The sequence below is a fragment of the Vicugna pacos genome, chromosome 7 (assembly GCF_048564905.1).
Source record: "Vicugna pacos chromosome 7, VicPac4, whole genome shotgun sequence".
In the NCBI taxonomy this organism is placed as follows: Eukaryota; Metazoa; Chordata; class Mammalia; order Artiodactyla; family Camelidae; genus Vicugna; species Vicugna pacos.
Genome location: NC_132993.1, coordinates 13911912 through 13936438, shown reverse-complemented (window position 1 = coordinate 13936438; position 24527 = coordinate 13911912). Strand labels below are relative to the sequence as shown.

The window sequence follows — 24527 nt, the reverse complement described above, 5'->3', positions numbered from 1 at the left end:
TTTAAAATTTCACCAGCTTCTGCATCACCTGTCACAATGTGAAGGACCCAGTGAAGTCAATGCACACAAACATACTTCTTGCTCAGATGAAGCACACCTTTCATCCATGACATGAAAATAAAATGCCAGGTCAGAACTGCTAGTCAGATACGTGTTTCCTAATTACATACTGAGGAAAAATGAAAGTGCTGAGGGTCGATTAGAGGAAGACTTTGTTGCTGAATTAGCTACTCTGTGGTTCAGGTGAATCTTTAAGTCTCTGGTACTATATTCAGATAAAGTTATACTCTGGGTGATATACTCAAGAGTTTTATCAGCTCAGTCTATACTCAGATGATACTGCAGCAAAAACATATATTTGTGAAATGAAATGAGTGAATAAAATGTGTATGAGTATATATAAGGAATAAAGAGCTGCATTACTGTAAAAAAAAAATAGTGTGGATGTTAGTTAACTATCTCCTTTTTACTCTTTCAGCTGTGGGCTACAAATCACATCCCAGAGATGGTCCGCCCAACTCTGGAGAGGACGCTCAAGGTCCTTCAGCTAGATTATGTGGATCTTTACATCATTGAAATACCCATGGCTTTTAAAGTGAGTTCACATGCCTAAAGGTTAAGCCTCTGCTCTTAGGCAACCATGAACCGACAGCTTTGTGCATGAAGCTAGTTCATTAATTAACATCGTAGAATGTTATGGTGCTTTTGTTACCTTAGATTAGATAGTACTGACCTAGCTCAACAGATGCCCGGAAAGTTATGTATAGCTGACTCAGGCCTGGAACCCAAGTTTTTTGATTGATAATCCAATTCACTTCCTGTTGTATCATGTCTTTACAACTACACTTTAAATGCTCTCTATCAAACCAACATGCAGTCTCCTAACTGCTATCCACATTTCAGTTGTCCAGTATCCAGACACATCCTTCTTCTTTAGGCATCTTCTCACACAGTCACAAAAACATCCCTGGTCAATGTAATGCAAAATACTAAATATGAATGAAAACTTACCCTCCACCCTCTCTGAAGGAGAAGAACCCAAAGAGTAGTCAGGGCTTTGAAGCCAGCTCCAACATCAGGACTTCGATGTGATATCTGTTCTTTTAGTTCAAATCAATGTTCTCAATCCGTGGACTCTGTTAATTTAACTGCCACCAACACACCCAGTATACACGGCTGAAGAGCAGTAACCACTTTAAAATTTCACTGAGGGAAGGAGAGATTGAAAACAAAGTTGGCCACCTGTCCATGACATAAATCAGATCCTGCTGGACAGGAAGAACGAGGACTCTGTGCTGCTGCAGTGGCCAGAACTTCTTTACATGGCCAAACTGGCTGCTCCTATTCTGTTCTGTGGAAGCACCTTCTTTATTGACTTGCCTCTATGGTCACATCCAAGATGTGACCTTAGCAGTTATGTATCCCAATAACTTCATTTCACAGAAGAGAAAGTTGAGACCACAAGTAATGAACTAGCTAACTCAGGCTTAAAAAAGTCCATCCAAACTGGGACTAGATCCTGAGTCCCCTAATGCCCACCCCATACTCGTTCTCTTACACTGCACTGCCCCCGCCTTATCCCCACAAGCCTAATAATCCCAATACCCTGTGGACTACAACGATTTTTTGATTTCAGGCTCTTGGGATTATGACCTCAGCCCTTCTCCTCTCTCAGCTAACTTCAATTCTTGTTTAAATAGCAGATTTCTAAAATGAGTCTTACAGATTTGGAAAGAACCTGTATTTAAAGGTAAGAAAATGAAATTTACTTCTCTGTGGCTGACTAATGACTTGTAAAATCTTTTTGGAGAAGTTAAATTGAGAAATTCTATTTCTGTTCTTAAACAGGATCAAGGTTTAAGGACATAGGTAAGGTAAAACTTTTAACAGTGAGAAATTTCACATAATGACATTATCGCCCAACTGAACCTATAATTCATATAATTGAGAAATCAATCTTTGAAACCAAAATATCACATGCTTTTTTGACTCATGATTTTTTTTAAAGAAAAACCTTTCTTGCTAAAATATTTTAGCACTTTATTATTTTTTAAATGCCAAGTTAACAAGCAGACACAATTTCAGGACAACAAAATACACAAAAAATGACATTTTAAAAAGGTGAAGTTATGCTGAACAGGAATGAGAGTCAATAGCATGGATTTTTAGAGGGTTGAATTATTCTGCTGATAATGCCTTATAGTCAGGAGCAGGAAAGAAGGAAAAAGACAATGGGCTTATCCAGATGAAGGGATTAGTAAAAAATAAGCACAGTGGAAACTTAAGGGGACATCACAGATGTATCTAAAATGGGTTCAGGTTTGATAAAGACCTCATTAAAATTTGGGGAAGTGAACACTTTTTAACGGAATTCATGACAGAGGCATAAAGCCATTTCAGAACAGAAGTAAAATTAGGTAATACAAAAGGCAAGAAATAAGGAGGAAGACTGGCTGGAGTGGAAGTAAGGGTCATAGATGTTGAGAAGGTTAAAGGGTTTAAAAATCAGAAACAGGCAGGGTAGTTAATATGAATGATTACATGGCTTTGAGGAGAAAGGAGTCCTTTTCCTACTCTCAGTGAAACAGAAGATTAAGATGAAATTATCTCTGCCAAAAAGGGCACAGAGAAAGTGTATCACTAGGTGAAAGTTTCATGTAGGTAAGATGGCAGAGGGAAAAATTAGGGGAAAAGTTAAAGAATATAGTGGATTTTGTCCAGTTGCTTGATTTTCAACAACAACAATAATCCTATTATCAAGGTCTGCAAAAATTTCTATGCTGCCAACCAAATCCATTAGACACATTGTCCTCATATTGTTTGATCTCTTTCAGCACAGTTAACTACTACATCCTTCTTTAAACATTCCCATCTTGTGAATTCTGTGATCTTACCCTCTCGTGATTCTGTGGCACCTTCTTCTTTGCCAAATTCCATGTTATGCCCAGCACTCTGGCCTCAGTGTTCTTATCTTACTGAGCCACACTCTCTCTCTAGGTGATTTCATCCAGTCACATGGGTTCAATGCCATTTTATATGCCAAGGACTCTCACATTTTATCTTCATCCATGACTTCTCTCTGAGCCACTCTCTGAGACGTCTCTGTTCATCTTAAATATCCACTTGAATGTCTAATGGTCATTTCAAACTCAAAATATCCAATGCAAAACTCTCAATTCCTTGACCAACCTCAGGAAATGATCACTACCATCCACCCAAGGAACCTAAGAATCATCTTTTATTTCTCTCCATCCCATTTCCAAGCCCATATGAAATATGTCCCATTTTTAAATGTAGCAAAAAAGGAGAAATCTGAAAGACAGTATTCCATACCATAGTCAGTCGTCATTGAGAAAGTATCACCCAAAAGTTAGAGAAGGAGGTTTGACACTTAGTGTGTGAAATAGAAAAGGCCCAAGAAGAAAAGAAAAGAACCAGAGACAGTTAGCCAGATCTGAGAAGTAACATGCTGTACATTTCCCTTATACTTAGGGAGCATTCACTGCATCAGCTATACTTTTCTTAGCTGAAGAATTTCTTCCTCTCACCCTTAGTGGTGACTTTTAGTTTATTATAAGAGTAAGAAACTTGCTGTTCTCAAATTTGGTAAGGATAGACTATCAAAACACTTAGCCTAAAACTCCTAATTCTCAACTTTCACTTTTTAAAATGAGTAATCTTGTCATCAAAAGAAAACTTTATGGCTTAAAAACAACAATAATGTATTAATAAGTAAAGCAATAATGAGGTAATGAGACTGATATGTTATATATGTTGGACAAATGTATTTCTGGGTAGTTCCATAAAGAGGAGGAAAAAAAAATCTATTTCTGTCTGTCTCTCTATCTATCTATCTTGAATTGTTTCCCCAGGGCCAGGGTATATTGGAATATTGACACTGAAATTCCATCATTTCAATCCCTGGATATAAATAAAATGAATTACACTTGATTTTTGGTTTGTTTGTTTGGGGTTTTTTGTTTTGTTTTGTTTTTTTGCAGCCTGGAGATGAAATCTATCCTAAAGATGAAAATGGCAAATGGTTATATAGCAAATCAGATCTATGTGCCACTTGGGAGGTAAGTTCAAGTGGGCCTCTTATCTTAAAACACTACGTTTAAAAATTGTGATCTGATTGTTCTTGTTCGATTTATGGAGAATTCCAACCTTTACTCCCAATGAAAAATAATAGTCAAAACAGGTATTTCTAACCATGAGCAAAGATGTATAAAATATCCACTTCTGGATGCTGAGAAATGTTTGATTTTGTTTTGATGGAAGAGAAGAATGCCAAAGATAAGGAAGAGAGAGGTGTGGGAGGAAAAAGAAAGTAAAGGAAATAAGTTCTACTGTAACAGTAAATAAAAATATGTAAATGAGATAAACTCACAAATTTTTAAAGTTTCTCAAATCAAATTTTAAAAAATCAATAATATGATGTCTAAAAGAAACAAACTTAAAACAAAATAATACACAAAAAAACAGAAAAATAATTCTGGTTCCACTTCTTTTTTTTTTTTTTTTTTCTTTTATGGATCATGTTTTTTTTTTTTCTACATTTTTATTGATTCATAATCATTTTACAGTGTTGTGTCAAATTCCAGTGTTCAGTACACTTTTTCAGTCATACATGGACATATACACACTCATTGTCACATTTTTTTCTCTGTGATTTATCATAACATTTTGTGTATATTTCCCTGTGCTATACAGTGTGATCTTGTTTATCTGTTCTACAATTTTGAAATCCCAGTCTATCCCTTCCCACCCTCTACCCCGCCCCCCCCCCCCCCCCCGGTAACCACAAGTCTGTATTCTCTGTCTAAGAGTCCATTTCTGTCCTGTATTTATGCTTTGTTCTTGTTTGTTTGTTTGTTTTTGTTTTTGTTTTTTAGATTCCACATATGAGCGATCTCATATGGTATTTTTCTTTCTCTTTCTGGCTTACTTCACTTAGAATGACATTCTCTAGGAGCATCCATGTTGCTGCAAATGGCATTATGTTGTCGGTTTTTATGGCTGAGTAGTATTCCATTGTATAAATATACCACTTTTTCTTTATCCAGTCACCTGTTGATGGACATTTAGGCTGTTTCCATGTTTTGGCTATTGTAAATAGTGCTGCTATGAACATTGGGGTGCAGGTGTCATCCTGAAGTAGATTTCCTTCTGGGTACAAGCCCAGGAGTGGGATTCCTGGGTCATATGGTAAGTCTATTCCTAGTCTTTTGAGGAATCGCCACACTGTTTTCCATAGTGGCTGCACCAAACTGCATTCCCACCAGCAGTGTAGGAGGGTTCCCCTTTCTCCACAGCCTCTCCAGCATTTGTCATTTTTGGATTTTTGAATGATGGCCATTCTGACTGGTGTGAGGTGATACCTCATTGTAGTTTTGATTTGCATTTCTCTGATAATTAGTGATATTGAACATTTTTTCATGTGTTTTTTGATCATTTGTATGTCTTCCTTGGCGAATTGCTTGTTTAGGTCTTCTGCCCATTTTTGGATTGGGTTGTTTATTTTTTTCTTATTGAGTCGTATGAGCTGCTTATATATTTTGGAGATCAAGCCTTTGTCAGTTTCACTTGCAAAAATTTTCTCCCATTCCGTAGGTTTTCTTCTTGTTTTATCTCTGGTTTCCTTTGCTCTGCAGAAGCTTGTAAGTTTCATTAGGTCCCATTTGTTTATTCTTGCTTTTATTTCTTCTAGGAGAAAATTTTTGAAATGTATGTCAGATAATGTTTTGCCTATGTTTTCCTCTAGGAGGTTTATTGTATCTTGTCTTATGTTTAAGTCTTTAATCCATTTTGAGTTGATTTTTGTATATGGTGTAAGGGAGTGTTCTAGCTTCATTGTTTTACATGCTGCTGTCCAGTTTTCCCAACACCATTTGCTGAAGAGACTGTCTTTATTCCATTGTATATTCTTGCCTCCTTTGTCGAAGATGAGTTGACCAAAAGTTTGTGGGTTCATTTCTGGGCTCTCTATTCTGTTCCATTGGTCTATATGTCTGTTTTGGTACCAATACCATGCTGTCTTGATGACTGTAGCTCTATAGTATTGTCTGAAGTCTGGGAGAGTTATTCCTCCAGCCTCATTCTTTCTCTTCAGTAATGCTTTAGCAATTCTAGGTCTTTGATGGTTCCATATAAATTTTATTATGATTTGTTCTAGTTCTGTGAAATATGTCCTGGGTAATTGGATAGGGATTGCATTAAATCTGTAGATTGCCTTGGGCAGTGTGACCATTTTAACAATATTGATTCTTCCAATCCAAGAGCATGGAATATCTTTCCATTTTTTAAAGTCTTCTTTAATTTCCTTCATCAATGGTTTATAGTTTTCTGTGTATAATTCTTTCACCTCCTTGGTTAGATTTATTCCCAGATATTTTATTACTTTGGGTGCTATTTTAAAGGGGATTGTTTCTTTACTTTCTTTTTCTGTTGATTTATCGTTACTGTAAAGAAAGGCAACTGATTTTTGAACATTAATTTTGTAACCTGCTACCTTGCTGAATTCTTCGATCAGCTCTAGTAGCTTTTTTGTGGACCTTTTAGGGTTTTCTATATATATGAACATGTCATCAGCATATAATGACACTTTTACCTCTTCTTTTCCAATTTGGATCCCTTTTATTTCTTTCTCTTGCCTGATTGCTGTGGCTAGGACTTCCAGGACTATATTGAATAGGAGTGGTGATAGTGGGCATCCTTGTCTTGTCCCAGATTTTAGTGGGAAGCTTTTGAGTTTTTCGCCGTTGAGAACTATGCTGGCTATAGGTTTGTCATATATAGCTTTTATTATGTTGAGATATGTTCCCTCTATACCCACTTTGGCGAGAGTTTTTATCATAAATGGGTGTTGAATTTTATCAAATGCTTTTTCTGCATCGATTGAGATGATCATGTGGTTTTTGTCCTTTCTCTTGTTGATGTGATGTATTACATTGATTGATTTGCGTATGTTGAACCAGCCTTGTGTCCCTGGGATGAACCCCACTTGGTCATGATGTATAATCTTTTTTATGTGTTGTTGGATTCTATTTGCTAAAATTTTGGTGAGGATTTTGGCGTCTATGTTCATCAGTGATATTGGCCTATAATTCTCTTTTTTTGTAGTGTCTTTGCCTGGTTTTGGTATCAGGGTGATGGTGGCTTCATAGAAAGAGTTTGGGAGTATTCCCTCCTTTTCAATCGTCTGGAAGAGTTTGAGAAGGACTGGTATGAGTTCTTCTTTGTATTTTTGGTAGAATTCCCCGGTGAAGCCGTCCAGTCCTGGACTTTTATTTGTAGGGAGGTTTTTAATTGCTATTTCTATTTCCTTTCTAGTGATCGGATTGTTCAAGTGTTCAGTTTCTTCTTGATTCAGTTTTGGTGGACAGTATGTTTCCAGAAACTTGTCCATCTCCTCTAGGTTATCCAGTTTGGTTCCATATAGTTTTTCATAATATTCTCATATGATATTCTGTATTTCTATTTTGTTTGTTGTAATTTCTCCATTTTCCTTTCTTATTTTGCTAATTTGTGCTCTCTCTTTTTTCTTTTTTGTGAGTTTGGCCAGAGGTTTGTCGATTTTATTTACTTTTTCAAAAAACCAACTTTTGGTTTGGTTGATTTTTTCTATGGTCTTGTTAATCTCTATTGTATTTAATTCCTCTCTGATCTTTATTATTTCCTTCCTTCTGCTGCTTTTTGGGGCTTTTTGTTCTTCTTTTTCTAATTGATTTAGGTGGTGGGTTAACTTGTTTATTTGAGATTGTTCTTCTTTTTTGAGAAAGGCCTGTATCGCTATAAACTTCCCTCTTAGCACTGCCTTTGCTGTGTCCCATAGGTTTTGAGTGGTTGTGCTTTCATTATCATTTGTCTCAAGGTATTTTTTAATTTCAGCTTTGATTTCCTCATTGATCCATTGTTTTTTCAATAACATATTGTTTAATCTCCATGCTTTTCTTTTTTTCTCCTTTGTTTCTCTGTTGTTGATTTCCAGTTTCATGGCATTGTGGTCAGTAAAGATGCTTGAGATAATTGCTATCTTCTTAAATTTGTTGAGGTTTCTTTTGTGTCCAAGTACATGATCAATCCTGGAAAATGTTCCATGTGCACTTGAAAAGAATGTATATTCTATTTTTTGGGGGTGTAAAGCTCTGAAAATATCCACCAAATCTAGTTTTTCTATTGTAGTATTTAATTTCTCTGTTGCCTTGTTTATTTTCTGTCTGGAAGATCTGTCTAGTGATGTTAATGCAGTGTTAATGGTTCCACTTCTGAACAAACTATGGGCTCCTTCCCCAAGATCACAGAGTGAGAAATTAGGGGAAAATCAAGAGAAAACCCTTATAGATTCATGGTTGGGGGTAGGGGGTGTTAATAGATATTTTGAACTGGTTTATGAGGTAATATGGTAGCTTTCACCTAAAGTAGAAGGCAGCCCAGGAACCAGTAAGATGATAATATAGGAGAGGAACTGTTGAAGTTCTTTATACTCTTGGTACGGATGTCGTCTGCTCCACACTTGGGACTCATGTTTAGATGTCTTTTAGGAAACTAAAGTCCTGCACTTATGAGAAGTTGGGAAAAACATAAGTTACTACCTGAGCTCTGGCAGTAGTTTCCTTGCATCTCCCAATCCAAACTCCAAAAGCTGGAAATTATACTCTAATGATTGTCTCTTTCTAATAGAATTCCCCCCATATAGGTAACAGCTGAAAATCTGAACTGTGGATTGTTTTGAGGGTGAGGAGGCACTAACTGGGTTTTCTGGTGTCTGGGGCTCTCTACCTGAAAGACCATAAACTCACGCCTGAGCTCATTGGAGATGACTGGGACTGCCTGACAGTGTAGCCAATATGCTTGGGAGAAAATGAGTTCAGAGCCCAAAATAACAAGGCATTTATCTCACAAAGAAACAACATATCTCAATTACCCATCCCAGCATAAACAGAACAGAGACCCAAGAACTTTTTAATTAGCTAATTAATATATTAAAGGAAATTAAAAAATATATTAGCAATATGAAATAAAAACAAGAAAACATTTTTAAAAGCAGGCAAAAATAATAATTAGGAAAAATAAAAAATGCAATAGATGGGATAAAAATAGAATGGATACAGATAAGGAAAAAAAATTTAAGCTTGAAAGATCAGAATGAGGAAGTCTTCCAATATGAAGAAAAGGACAAGAAAAATTTTTAAATATGAAATATGTGGGTGGAGAATAGCTCAATGATAGAGTGCATGCCTACCATGCACCAGGTCCTGGGTGTAATCCCCAGTACTTCCATTAAAAAAACTTAAAAGTTAAAATATGAAAAGCTGAGAGATATAAATGATAAAATTAGAATTTCCAGTATCCATACAACAGGAGTCTTAGAAAAAAAGTAAGAAGAAATAAGAAAAAGAGGCAATAATTGAAGGGAAAAAAATCCCCAAAATATTGAAAAGGTGTGGATTATCAATAAAGAAACCCATACTTAGGTGCTTTATAGTGAAACTTCAAAATATCAACATAAAAAGAAAATTAAAACTTCCAGAGTATAGTAAACAAGCCCATAAAGGAGACAAAATGAAATAATAAAAAATAACTAATCCAGGAAAAGGCAGGAAAGTAAGAAAAGGGGGAAAATGAATAGATGGGAAAAATAGAAAATAAATAGCAAGGTGGGACATTTAAATTCATTGGCATCAATAATCACAGTGTATGTAAATAGTCTAAACAACCCAGTCAAAATGCAGAGGTTGTCAGAATGGATAAAAAGCAAAAACCTCACTATATTTTATATACAAGAAACTCATTTTAAATAATAAGACACAAATAGGTTGAAAGTAAAAGATTTTTAAAAAGTAAAAGGCTAGAATAAGATGTACTAGGCTGATAGTGGTCACAAGAAAGCTGGAGTAGTTATTTTAATATCAACAAAAACTTCAGAGCAGAGAGTATTATCAGAGATAAAGTTTGTTTTATAATAAAGGGATCAATCCTAAACAGCTATGCATCTAATAACAGAACTCCAAAATACATGAACCAAAACTAAGAGAACTGAAAAGAGAAAAGAATAATCCACAATTATAGTCAGAGATTTCAAAATCTCTCTCTCAATGATTGAGATAATAAGTAGACAGAAAATCTGTACAATATAGATTTAAACATTATCAAACAATTTGACCTAATTGATATTTATAGAATACTTTGCCAAAATATAACAGAATGCTATTTTTAAGTACATATAGAAAAATTCACAAAATAGTTCATTTTCTGAGATACAAAACTAATCTCAATACATTTAAAATATTCTTTATGCAAAGCAGGCTATCTAATGAAATTGAAATTAAATTTGAAGTTAATAACAAAAACTTACCTAAAAAATCATTAAATATTTGGAGACTAAGAAACATATATGTAAATAACCCATAAGATATAGAAGAAATAACAAAATCCATATCTATATATAATCTATTTACTAGCAATACATAATTAGAAGTTGAATTTTTTAAAAACAGTATTAAATATTTAGAGATAAATTTAATAAAATATGTTCAAGACTTATATAACAAAAACTACAATATTCCATTGAGAGAATTTTTTTTTAATCTAAATAAATGGAGAGCTATATCACGTTCTTTGATGGAAAGACTGAATACAGATAAGTTGTTAATTCTCTCCAGATTCATGGATAGAGTCGACGTAATCCCAATCAAAATCCCAAAAGAAATAGAAAAGTTAATTCTAAAATGTAAAGGGAAGTGCAAAAAACATAATGACAAAGATTTATTTAATTTACTAAGAAGATATACCAGTTTTAAACACATATATACCAAATAAAATATCTTCAAAATATATAAAGCAAAAATTGATAGACTAGAGAAAGACATTGATGAAATCACTATATAATGGGAGATTTCTGACATATTCCTTTAAATTATTGAAAAGCCAGGAAAAGCTTGATCTAATCTTCTATATAATGTGTGTATATGTGTATATACATACACATATGTATGAATGAGAAAAACAGAAAGATTTGTATCCAAAAATAGGAGAATATATATTTTCTACACATTTATACACAGACATTTATAAGAATTTTCAGGTATCATGCCATATAGAAAACCTCCACATATTTTAAGAAATAAGATCATTACTGTGTTGGTATACATTACGAAAATACAAAGGGAAGATACAATATGGTATTTCCCCAAATCACTCAATTACAGAATTCTTGCCTTTCTCCTGCACCTTTTTTCACTTCATGGAGCGTATACCCAGGGACATTCATTTTTAAAGAATTTTTAGTCCCCCCTATAAGTATTTATTCTTGCTTATTTGGAGGCTGCTTTCTTGATCTGTTGGCTTTTATGCTACAGGCTTTGGAAGCTTGCAAAGATGCTGGTTTGGTGAAATCCCTTGGAGTATCCAATTTTAACCGCAGGCAGCTGGAGCTCATCCTGAACAAACCAGGACTGAAGTATAAGCCAGTCAGCAACCAGGTACAGCTTGAGCAGGGGAGGGAGGTGAGGGGAAGTGGAGGTTTGGGGAGTGTGGGATAATCCATTACTTAACAGAAAGAAATCTGTACTAGGAGTCAGAAAGTCTTGTGGTCACTCTACGTATATCTTACCATTAGACTCTGGGCAAGTCAATTTATGTCTCTTAAGAAAAAAGAACTGAAAGTTCAAATCCAGGCAAAAGTAACCCCAAAAAATTTTTGAAGAAAAATAATGAGCGGGAACAAAACTTACCAGATATTGACACACAGAGAGTATTTAAAATAATGCAAGATTAGTACAAGAACCAACATACAAAAAAATAGAAAATAAGAAATGTCTTAGAAATAGCCCCAAGTAAAATAAAAACTTAATGTAAAATAAAATGGCACAAACTAATGACAAAGGGTTTGATTTTTCAGTAAATAGTGTGGGGAAAATTGATAGTCAAATATAGACCTTTCCCTCATATCATACTCCAAAATGTCCTTTTAATCAGGAGTTCAAGAAAAAACAGGAAATTATTTGTGAACACTACAGAAAAATTTTAGTTTTCTTGAGCTGTAGATAGAAAAGGAAGCCATGGGAAAATTACAAAGATAACCAACACATGTAATGGTGTAAGAATGTTAAACCCTAAAAATATTAGAAACAAAAAGCAAACAAAAATAGAGAATTATATATTTTAAAAATATAACAGAAAAGGGGGATCATATCCTTATTAATTAAAAGCCTAATAAAAATCAATGAGAAAAAATACTCAGTTTCAACAGAAAAATGGGAAAAAGAAATGAGCAGAAATTCACAGGAGATAAATTGCAAGGTTGGTAAACATGAAGAATGTTCAGCTGCACTAGTAATTATGAAATTTAAGTGTAATTTTGTATTGTGTATCAAATTAGCAAAGCTTTTGTTTTATTTTTTAGTATAATGTTTTATGAAAGCAAGTGGTGGAGTGCTGGCAAATGCAGATTGGTTCAACCTTACTGAAAAGCAATTTTGCAATAAGTATTAAGAGTCTTAAAAAATGTTCAATCTTCTATTTTTAGGAATCTATCCTTGTGAAAAAAATCAGAATGCCCATGTGTGTGTTTGTCACAGTGCTGTTTATAATGGCAAAAAAGGGGGGGGCAACATAAATATGAAAAATTAGGGAAGTGCTTAAATAAACTTTAAAACATTCATAATATGTGAAATCTTAACAAAAGATGTTCTTAAATCACTTTTGAGGAAAAGAGAAATGGCCAGGATATTAAATGGAATGGCCAGGATACAAAAGGTAACATGGTGTGAAAGTGATTATATTATTTAAAAAGTGCAAATATTGGAAAGAAATAAATCAAAATACTAACTCTGTTTATCTCTGGCTGTGAATTTTACAAGTAAATTCTGTTTTCTTTTTTATGCTTTACTGTATTTTTCAAGTCTTCTGCAGCAAGCTTATATTACTTTTATAATCACAACAAAATACTATTCTCTACCTTGTTAGATAGGGATTGTGATACCCTCTTCCCCCTACTTCATAAAACATTAAGAGGCTACACTAAAAAATGCTCTTGGATCTGGTAAATATTCACATATTGGGATTATGGTGGACTTGTTTGTTGAATTCATTGTTTTTAGAAAGTCGAAAGAGTCTGATACAACTTTATAACAGAAGAAATGAATCATTACCTATATCATGACAACAGCCCACAGCTAAAACAGAAGTGTTGCTCTATTAGACACACAGCTTCCGAATTGACACCTCAGCTAGCAACATACCATATGCGCTCAGGAACAGAGCACAACAACCTTTGCCTTCCTAATTGATCTCAATCCATCCCTTTATTCCTAAGTATAGGGATTCTTAAGTATCTCTCACCAGCATATCTCTAACATCTCCTTCCTGCACACCTAAGAACAATATTTTGTTATAAAAATGTTGAAATGACAAACTGGTTTCTTACAAATGTACAGCAACAGATGGTGATTTTTAAAAATTGAAGTGTAGTCAATTTATAATGTGTTAATTTCTGGTGTACAGCATAGTACTTCAGTTGTACATATATATTCCTTTTTATATTATTTTTCATTATAGGCTATTATAAGGTATTAAATATTTTTCCCTGTGCTATATAGTAGGACCTTGTTATTTATCTACTTTATATATAGTAGTTAGTATCTGCAAATCCCAAACTCCCAATTTATCCCACTCCCATTCCCCCCTGGTAACCATAAGTTTGTTTTCTATGTCTATGAGTCTCTCTCTGTTTTATAAATAAGTTCATTTGTCTCAGTTTTTTAGATTCCATGTATAAGTGATATCTTACGGTATTTTTCTTTCTCTTTCTGACTTAACTTCACTTAGTATGACAATCTTCAGGTCCGTCCATGTTGCTGCAAATGGTATTATTTTATTCTTTTTGTGGCTGAGTAGTATTCCATTGTATATATATACACTACAGTTTGTTTTAATCCAGTTGAGATGGAGTTTTTGACCTGAGAATGAAAAACAGAGTAAAAATATGACCATGTGTTCCCTCATGCCGAGGAGTAAATACTCTGATCTGTTGACACAAGAATATCGATCAGCTTCATAAACATACCCTGAAAGAGAAACAAGGCGTGTTGGAGGATCATAGCCTGAGCCTATTCACGTGTTCTGTGGTGTCTGAAAGCAGAATACATCAAAACTCTAGCCATGGCACAGATCAAAATGTGGGTCTCCTGGCAGCCAACCACTACTGTGTGCCGTAGGTACATGTGTACCTACTCCAGAGATAAAAAATGAGCAGCTTTTAACCCAGGAATATGATGAGCACATTGTGTGCATTATACAGAGTGGACATATTTTATGTGCAAGGGATACATAAATGAAGTCCTTGCATAACTCAAAATGCACATATTTAAAAACTAATTTTCCCATTAGACTAAATCTAACATAAGATTTACAAATTGTATTTTTCACTGGCTTCATGAACAAATTCACATACAATATAACCTCACTCTATACTCATTCTCAGAGCCTGAGCATCCCAGGATTCCTAACTGCCCTCTACGATGTTCATCTGAAGAAACATGCCTCCAGGCTCCACTCCTGGCTTTGTCTGAAAGCCTTCCTAGTTTCCCCTAGTGCTCTCCCAGCCTAATTCCAAGAACACTGTGGATCTCCTCAAGCCATTTAATCTCACGCCAAGTTCCAACACCTAACTCTATGAATTAAGGACGGAAGGGGAGAAAGGAGGGAGGGAGGGAAAGGAAGAAGAGAAGGAATAAGGGAAATTCCCAAATTCTTCAGTTTTTCCTGATCTTCTTCACTATGCCTAAGTCACAGGTATCCTGACACAAGAATCAGTAAATATTTTTTGAGGGATTTCATTAGTGAAATTAAAATTTAACAGTTTTTCATGGAAAGACAGAAGGGGTTGGGGTTAATTTATGAAAGGACTTTTGTTATTTTCCTTTATGGGTTCTGTCCAGCTTCTGAACTTCACCCTGTGAGATTCTGATATCTAAAACTACAGCATTACCAAAAAGTGGTGTGAAAGTCCCAGACACACCAAGACACTGACAAGTTACATCAGTTTTACATAGCAAACAAAAAAAGTAAAGAGCACAGCTCCACTGGCCCATTTACAAAAGGCTCTACCCAGTTCCTAGCAAAGAAGAAAGGCAAGTGTGCTTAGATACACTTTTCCTTAGAAATAAGGATGGCATCAAGGCCCTGTAACATCAGAAACCATCACCACTCCTCTACCTTAAACTAGCATTTGGTCCCAACCTGAAATGTCCCCACTGGCTGCAGCCCTTATGAAGCCCAGCCTGCAATAGTCTGCAGCATCAAAAGTGATTTCCTAAGATTCTGGCTCTGTCCTCTCTGTATAATTATTGTTTTCACTCATTCAACAGTCATCAAGCTTTGCCTTATGCCAGGCACTTTGCTAGGTTCTAGGCAAGCAAAAATGACCAAAGATAAATGCAGTCCTTGCTCTCCTGGATCAGACATTAATCAAAAATCATGAAAGTTATTTGTAGTTAGAAGCTGAGATAAATTCTCTGAAGACAAGGAATGTGGTTCTCTGAGGTCATAGGCACTTGGATCATATTAGCTTATTCACTCTCACCCCCACCTCCACTTCCTTCCCCTCCCCATCGAAATTTCCTTCACTGAATGCTCCTTTAGAGATATGCCCTAGTCTTTTTTTTAAATCTAAAAACTGTTTATGCAAAGATTTCTATTGTATTCATTATACTATATATTTGAGTTTATGTTAATTCAAAAGTTTTTATTGAATACATGTTTCTAATATGTTGCCCAATGCAACTTTCTTTAAACTCCCAAATTTGTTCAGTCACAGAATGGATATTCACATGCCTGTTTGTTCTGTTTTTAAAATTGTATTAGCCTTATTATGTATACCTTTTCCTATAAACCATATAAAATCTTTTTTTCAAAAAGTAGATTATAAAAATGTTCACTACATATACAAATACACATATACACATGTATATACATACATACAGATATATACACATGTATATATACATATTTAATAGGCCAGAGACAGGTAACAGCACTCCAACCTGATTAGAAAGGAGTCCCTGAAAATATTTGCAAATGATGTGACTGACAAGGGACTAATTTCCAAAATATACAAACAGCTCATACACCTTAATATCAAAAAAAAAAGAAACTCAATCAAAAAATGGGCAGAAGACCTAAGTAGATATCTTTTCAAAGAAGACAGACAGATGGCCAACAAGCACATGAAAAGATGCTCAACATCACTAATTGTTAGAGAAATGCAAATTAAAGCTACAATGAGATATCACCTCACACCAGCCAGAATGGCCATCATTAAAAAGTCTACAAAGGATAAATGCTGGAGAGGGTGTGGAGAAAAAGGAACCCTTCTACACTGTTGGTGGAAGTGTAAATTGCTACAGCCACTATCGAGAACAGTATGGAGGTTCTCAAAAAACTAAAAATAGACTTACCATATGATCCATCAATCTCACTCCTGGGCATATTCCCAGAGGAAAATATAATTCAGAAAGACACATGCACCCCAGTGTTCATAGCAGCACTATTTATAATAGCCAAGACATGGAAACAACTCAAACGTCCATCAACAGATGACTGGATAAAGAAGTTGTGATATATTTATACAATGGAATACTCCTCAGCCATAAAAAAGAATAAAATAATGCCATTTGCATCAACATGGATGGACCTGGAGATCGTCATTCTAAGTGAAGTAAGCCAGAAAGAAAAAGAAAAATGCAATATGATATCGCTTATATGTTGAATCTTAAAAAAAGACACAAATGAACTACTTATTATTTATAGCTTAGATGACTGATTTCTTGAAATGTGTAAGCACGTTTGTCCTTTATGATTGCATTACTGCATTCTGGTGATTCTTATTTTGTGGTTGGCTTTATTCCTTTGATAACTATGTAAATTTAAAAAGCTAAAGCTCTAAACTGTTCTTAGAAACAATGAACAGTACACATATGTAAATTCTAAAATGGTTTTATCTATCAAGTTGCTCTTCCTAGAATAAACTTTGTTTACAAAAAAAAAGGAGTCCCTGTAGGGAAAATTAAATGTGTTTGGAACAAGCAGGTAGGCATGAAATTAAGAAATTCATATTTAGTCTTTAAGTAATGGAGTGACATGATTAAAAATGTGTTTGGAAAGGTTAGTCTACCAATAATAAATAAGATGGAAAATGGAAAAGAGACTGAAGAGGCAGAGTAATGCTGGGAGTGGGAAAGGGTAGAAAGGGGAAGAAATACAGTCAGCCCTCTATATCCATGGATGCAGAACGTGCAAACACGGGGGGCCCACTGTACATTTTATAGAATGGACTTGAGCACTTGCAGGCCTCAGTATTTGCAGGAGATGGGGGGAGAAGGGGAGGTTCCTGGAACCAATCCTCCGTGGATACTGAGGGACTACTATACCATGGACATTATGATTCCTAACCTATTTTAGTCTATGTGTCGCTTTTTAGAATTAAGAAGTGTTCCCAAGTACGGGAAGTAATTAAAGTGTCTTAGGGAAAAGGAGGGAGCAAGATTATGAGGGGGCAGGGGAAAGAAAAGAAACAGGAAAAACTGACATGGAAAAAATGGTTATCAAATTAGAAAGACCCACGTCTAAGGGCCCCACTTTACATTTTCACTTCATCAATAGCATTTTCTTGTGCTTTCTAGAAATGTGACTTGTTATATATTAAGTATTCCAGATAGTGAAAATAGTAATTATACAATTAAAATATTTTAATTAAGCCTTGGTTGATTTTAATTAAAAAGAAAAAAAAACATGTAGGTCAAAAACTACCATAATGTTTAAGAAACTTTGAGAACTTTTGTTGACACAAGTATTTTTAGTGCAGGAATCTTGTCAATAAGACATAGAAAAGAAAAGTAGGCCTACATTTGGTGGTATAAAGAACTCTCCACCAAGAAGACAAAATACATCTTTATATTTAGTTCTGTACACACTCTATCTCTTGTGAAAATATTCTTAGGTGTTTGATAGCTAGGGACACAGAGCTTCTGCAACCTGTCACTTTCACTTACCAAGACTGTAATCTGAACCTTGAGATGTATGTTTATTATGGAAAATAGTATTTGCTAGAATATTTACTATAAATAACTGAGTCTGTTCAATTCAAGTTTTACACTATGATAGCTGTAAAAATTGAATTCGTTCCCCAGTTATTTTAGAATTAACCCACAGATGGTGACCTCACTAATCTTGTTTTAATTAATAATCACCCATATATAAACAATGTAACCTTCTTTATCAGAAAAAAATATTTAAGATTTGCCTAGCTATCCGTAATACTTTGCAATGGATTTTATTGAGGAACTTTTAAAAAATTATGTGAAATTGCATTCATCTACAAAGCCTTAATTTTGTGTTCTGCTCTCTCTCCAATGCAACACATAGGTTGAGTGCCATCCATATTTCACCCAGCCAAAGCTCTTGAAATTTTGCCAACAACATGATATTGTCATTATTGCATACAGCCCTTTGGGGACCTCTAGGAATCCGACCTGGTAGGTAATGCTGTATGTCTCCTCCAGTACTTCCTTTGGTGTAGAGTGTGAATGTAAATGTAAATTGCTTGATTGGAATGACTCTGTTCGGCTGTGTGACCGTAAGTCTCTTCAAGTCATTCTCCACACAGACAAAAATAGAGCTAATAAAACCTTCCTCACTGAGATTTTGTAACAATTGGTTATACTTTACCTGTGAAATGCCTAATGGTACCTGAAACACAGAAAATGCTCAACAAATCTTAGTTTGATTATTATTTGACAAAGAGCCTCTATGGCCATATTCTGAAGTTTTTGAATTTTTAAAATCTCTGTATTCAATGACAACACTTCTATTGTGATGTATTCCACAAACTTAAGTAGAAAATTTTCTACTCTAAGATGATCCCAAGAGTTGTACCTCTGTTTCTTCCATTTCAGCCTTCTTGCCTTTCCCTGTATGCCTACTTCCAACCCCATTCTTTCTATAAAACCTGTCAAAGAAATATTACTTACCCTCTGGAAGAGGCAGCTCTATAAATTTGCCTCTCTTAATCTTCCTATAGTAAGAGCAAATCGTCATTGAGTACTCTGCACTCAGAGAAGTTGGTTACAGGTGACCTCAAAGTGTCCTGGATAGGTTAAAACGTGAATGGGGTGAGGAGGGGGGTGGCAGAGGGTGATGATAGATTAACCACTGGTTCTCATTACTCGAGCTAAGTATGATGCATACTCTCTTTTTTTTTTTTAAAGGGTGAATGTATCTTCCCCACCTTTGTTAAAGGATCCACTTCTAAACTCACTGGGGAAAAAGTACAGTAAGACAGCAGCTCAAGTTGTTTTGCGCTTCAACATCCAGCGAGGAGTGGTTGTCATTCCTAAAAGCTTTAACCCTGAAAGGATCAAAGAAAACTTTCAAGTAAGAGAACCACTTCTAGAAATGTAAAAAGTAGTTTTTTTTTTTTAGGGAATTTTCTGTCCAGATTAATAAGAAATTTGCAATACTTTCATATGTTATTTTATAGACCAGCTCCCCAACCAACTCTGCCCATATCTAGATTTAATTTTAGCTGAATTTGAGACAATTCCTAGTAATTTGGGGATTGCTTTGCTCCTTGTATGTTATCTAGCTCCCTTATTTCTTCTGTTTCCTTACCTATTGACTCTGGACCCTACCTACGCACTTCTCTGCCTGCACAGCAGGAATAGAAGGTATAAAATTTGAAATTTATCATAGTCAACTTTCCACCTTCTTAATGGCTCTGGAAAAAGTCGGGTACAAATTGGGAAATTATTGAAGAGGATCATTTAGACTTCATGAACCCCCTTTATTCCCTCTATAAGTAATCTGCAGTCAGCGTTATGACCTATGGGTGAGAGGAAAGAGGCCCCCAGACAATGGACTGATTAGTTTACTGTGATACTTCCAAAGACTACACTGCTAGGTAAGTGCAGCCATACAAAAGTAGCATGTAAAGTTAATCAGTTATCCATCAGTTAATAATTTAAATTTCAAAAGTAAGATTTTTTTAATCTTACTCATAAAGATAAAAATGAGATAATATTTATCCCTTCAGATAGGAAAAGAATCAGAATGTTGACAGTATGTGGGAAAACAAGCACTTTCATAAAATATTAGAAATATTAATTGGTGTAAGATTTGAAGGAGAAGGATGTCATTTTTCTATATCTACCAAAATTCAAATATACATATCCATCGACCCAACAATCTTTTCCTATAGATGTATTTGCATGCTCGTGCACACATACATAGGTGTTTATTACAGCATACTTTATCAGTTAAAAAAAACTGGGAACAATTTTCAATAGGATCTTATAAAACAAATTATGTTAATTTGTGCAGTGAAATATTATATAGCCATTTTAATTTTTCTTTTTTAAATGAAATTTATTGAGATATAATTGAAATGCAGTGAACTTACAATATTTAAAGTGTCAAGCTGGGTAATTTTTGACATATGTACACCCCCATGAAACCATCACCATAATCAAGATAAAGAACATATTCATCACCTCCAAGAGTTTCCTCATTCCCCTTTGTAATCTATCCCTCCTGGTCCACAGCCACAAGCCAGCACTGATTTGCTTTCTATCCCTGTAGTTTAGTTTGCATTTGCTAGAATTTAATATAAATGAATTTATACAGTATGTGTACTTTTATACCCATTTTTAAATAATAAAGTGAAAATACAAGTACTGACATGGGAAGACATCCATGATATTAGACAATTTATCTTCAGAGCTTTTTGCTACCACATGAAAGACTGAGACTCAAATTTACCAAAGAAAAAGAGACACAATTTTTTGGCTTACATAACTGGGAAGTCCATGGATAGATCAGTCATGACTGGACACAGGTATTCAAATGATTTATGAAAGGATTGAGTTCTCCCCACCCCCTCTTTCCATATGGTGGTACAAACAGTCCAGGTTAATCTAGTCCTCATATTGAGTAAAGATGATCACAGATAAAGGCTTCTGTCAGGGTCTCTATCAATACCTGCTTGTCCCTTTGTGGGTCATTGGCTACTCCCATAATAATCACTGTCCAGTGAACAAGATACCTTGATTGCCCTTGGGCTACACCTTTATTCCTGTGCTGAAGGAGGTGAGGTCATGTAACAAATAGCACCACTAGGTCAGGGAAGGTGTTGAGCAAAAAAGAAATTTGTAAGGATTTATTTTATAAGTGATTGGTTCATTCATCACTGTTTTTATGTTATGCACACTTTAATTTCCTTATACAATCTCATAAACTCCAATACTTAGGTAATAAATAATCAAAGGAAAGAATTCCCTGAAAAGAGCAGCTACAAACAATCCTCAGGGGAATGACTAAGTAAACTGTGTTACAACTGTACTATGGATGCAGTGGTTAAATGGATAAAGTCAGTCTATATATTTTGACAGAAAAGATCACCATAAGATAGTACATAAGTGAAATAAAGTTGCAGAATATAAAAATATGACACAATTTTTGCATTTTGCTCTTAGTGTATTGAATGTTTGGAAGGAATATATGGGAAGAGGAATAGGACTAGGGTAGTAAGTATCAGGAAGAACTTTCATTTTTCACTCCATATGTGTCCATGTACTTCTGTAGTGTTTCATTTCTTTACAAAGAGCATGTATTTATGTATTACTTATATAATTAAAATTTATAAATGTAAATACTAAAATGAAAGTTAAGGGATAGAAATATAAAATAATAAAGTAAGAGAAAATAAATTATAAACACATAAACCAAGAGTTAAAAATATAAATAAGCTAAAATAAACTACTAAAATGCTAATAAAGGACAATTATAAAACCAGAGTATAAGCTGTACAAGCTAAGAAAAAACAAAACAATGAAAATGTATTTAGAATTAAAAGGCAGAAAAAGAAATATTAAAAATGATGAGAGAAAGGATTAAGAGGATAAAGCAAAGAAAATTAAAAGTTTAAAAAATACATAAGCAAATTCAGAGACTAAGCAATATTTTTTTTTAAAGTTTACAAAGGCCATAGTCCAGAATCAAAAGTTCAGCATCTTATACAGAAATAATAAGAATTCTTCACTTTTAGAATTTCAGGAGATGTTCTGAACACGTATTGTTTTAGAGCATTTGAAATTTCTTGCAAGATGTCCATGCTGGATTGTCTCAAAGACAAAGGGCAGAAAGAATTCCAGCCCCACATGAGTGGGGTGGCCCCCCAACACTAGCCCAACTCCTCTTAGACATTTGCAGAAATGTTCATAAACCTTTGAAGGGGTCCCGCTGCTGGCCCCACTCCTGTTCCCAAGTATGATCCATGTTCTACTATTGTAAATGTCTGCTTTTTATTTCTTTTTTTTCAGATCTTTGATTTTTCTCTCACTGAAGAAGAAATGAAGGACATCGAAGCCTTGAATACAAATGTCCGCTTCGTGGAATTGCTCATGTGAGTTCTGGGGGATCATTACTCAAGGACTGCCCAGTGGTGTTGGATTGTCAAATGTCAGCCAACAGCCTTCTTATGAACTGGGACTGTGTCCACAGAAGGCATAGGCTAAAGGCCAGTGGGCAGCATGTTCTGAATTAGGAACTTTCTACAAACCTTTTTCCTTAAAAGAGTTCTGGCATTTATGACATTCCCATTGGTTAGGTTAAGGCATTGCAGGCTAAAGACTTTGAGAAGAATTAAATCATAGTGTTTGCATGTTAATACAACAGCGGCACAGATATTCAAACAACGTTTTTATTTCTTTCTTAAAAATCAAAGTGGGCACAGATTAGTGCACATTTGTCAACAAGAACAGTTCCTGGGAGAGAGGCATGAGAGTGCAGTAGAAAGAACACCAGGTTGGGAAGAACCTTGAGTTTTAAGACAAATGTTTGCCTATAAGATTTGGAGCTTCTGGCTTCACCTGTTGTCTGACTTCCCACAAACAAAATTCCTTACATGCCTTCAAAGTGTTGAAAATTCAGCTATCAACAGAAGTAACCATGGGAGGCAGCTTATATCAAGAGAGAAGGAGGGAAGGAATTGTGAATAGGCGTGTAAAACAGGCAGGTACTGCTCACCTCTTTTGCTTTTGTTCTAAGCAAAATGTTAATGTGGAGGCAACCAGCCTTTCCCTACACACACACACACACACACACACACACACACACACACACACACACACACGGTGCTGTCCAGAGCTTCAGTAAAAGGGGCTGGCTTGAGAGAAAACAGAGGAAGAGAGTCGGTGAAAAACAGAGGTGGAGTGAGTAAGAAAGAGAAAGAGGGAATGGTCAGTGAAATTATCAAAGGATGCTAGTAACACATACAGCTGTGCAATGTTTGAAGTGAACTTTTTCCCTTTGGGGGAATTGTTTTGGCAGGTGGTCTGACCATCCTGAATACCCATTTCATGAGGAATACTGACTTCAGAGAACTCTGGGACAGACATTTTCCCTCCCATGTGTGCCAGGACTTTGAGCTGGGTAGTTCCCCCAGCTACAGAAATGAAATCCTCAGATGAAGTGGTGATGGAGACATGCTTAACTTTTGTGTACTGTGACTTTGACTTACCTATGTGGTGGTGGGGGATTTAAATCTGTTGAAATAACCATTGGAAATTATCTGCTAATATTTTATTAAATCATTGTCTTCTGAGCTTCAAACAGAAACATCAGGCTTTAGAAAAGACTTCAGAGGCAACATATGAAGATAAGTAAGTCATGAATCTGGGTGCTGCCATGGGTAATCTGAGTTCTCTAGCAGTTAACAGGGCAAGAAAGAGGATGGAGAGCTGGAACATGCCAGTGTGCTGGCAGTGGCCTTGATACTCTAGACCACTGACTGTAATACAGTTAATACAGACACAGCCAAAATAAGATCCATACATGCATTATAAACATCAAAGTAATTTGCTGCACCTTGAGTAGGGAAGAGGGCTAAGTGTAGAAAAGTCTTAAAATAGAGCTAATTAAACACCACAGCAGTCAACTAAGCTGTACTGATTTGGTTGTTGTTTCCATCCAGTATGTGTTTGTGTAGCTTTTACCCAGCTTGAGAGATAAATAATTGCTGGTTCTCTCTTGCATGTTTTAGGGCCTGAGCATCACCATAACTAGTGGTCCATGCCAATACTGCCTGTCACTCTTACCTCCACTCATTGTATGACCACCATTGTGCAGAATGGCTTGAGACAACCAGCATACACAAATAAAATCCTGCACTGTAAAATAGTCCATAGATAACTATTTTAAAAGAAAACATTTAAAAGGGAGGCTTGAGGAAACACATTGAAAGAAGAGGCTTTATAAAATCATTATACTTAAGACTTTGAAAATTATTGAGATAACTGAATTTTCAGAAGGTAGCAAGTTCAAAAGAACTTTGAAGATTGTACTGTATGCAAATTTTTTTTAAAAGTTAATAAGAAGATTATTAGAATTTCATAGAAGAGATGTGCCTATTTTCAGTTCAACTAGAGCAATATATTTTATTCATCTACATTAAGTCACTCTCGGGTAAGACA

General features: G+C 35.2%; 1 protein-coding gene across 1 annotated transcript in view; it reads left to right on the top strand.

The window, feature by feature from the left end:
• Positions 1-23932, top strand: part of AKR1D1 (aldo-keto reductase family 1 member D1) — a 36736-nt gene extending 12804 nt beyond the window's left edge. The window contains exons 3-9 of the mRNA XM_006210016.4: positions 479-595; positions 4002-4079; positions 11361-11483; positions 18427-18536; positions 19269-19434; positions 22377-22459; positions 23386-23932. Of these exons, the coding sequence (XP_006210078.1) occupies positions 479-595; positions 4002-4079; positions 11361-11483; positions 18427-18536; positions 19269-19434; positions 22377-22459; positions 23386-23428 (720 nt within the window). The 3' untranslated portion in view covers positions 23429-23932. The remainder of the gene's footprint in view (positions 1-478; positions 596-4001; positions 4080-11360; positions 11484-18426; positions 18537-19268; positions 19435-22376; positions 22460-23385) is intronic.
• The last annotated feature ends 595 nt before the right edge of the window (positions 23933-24527 follow it).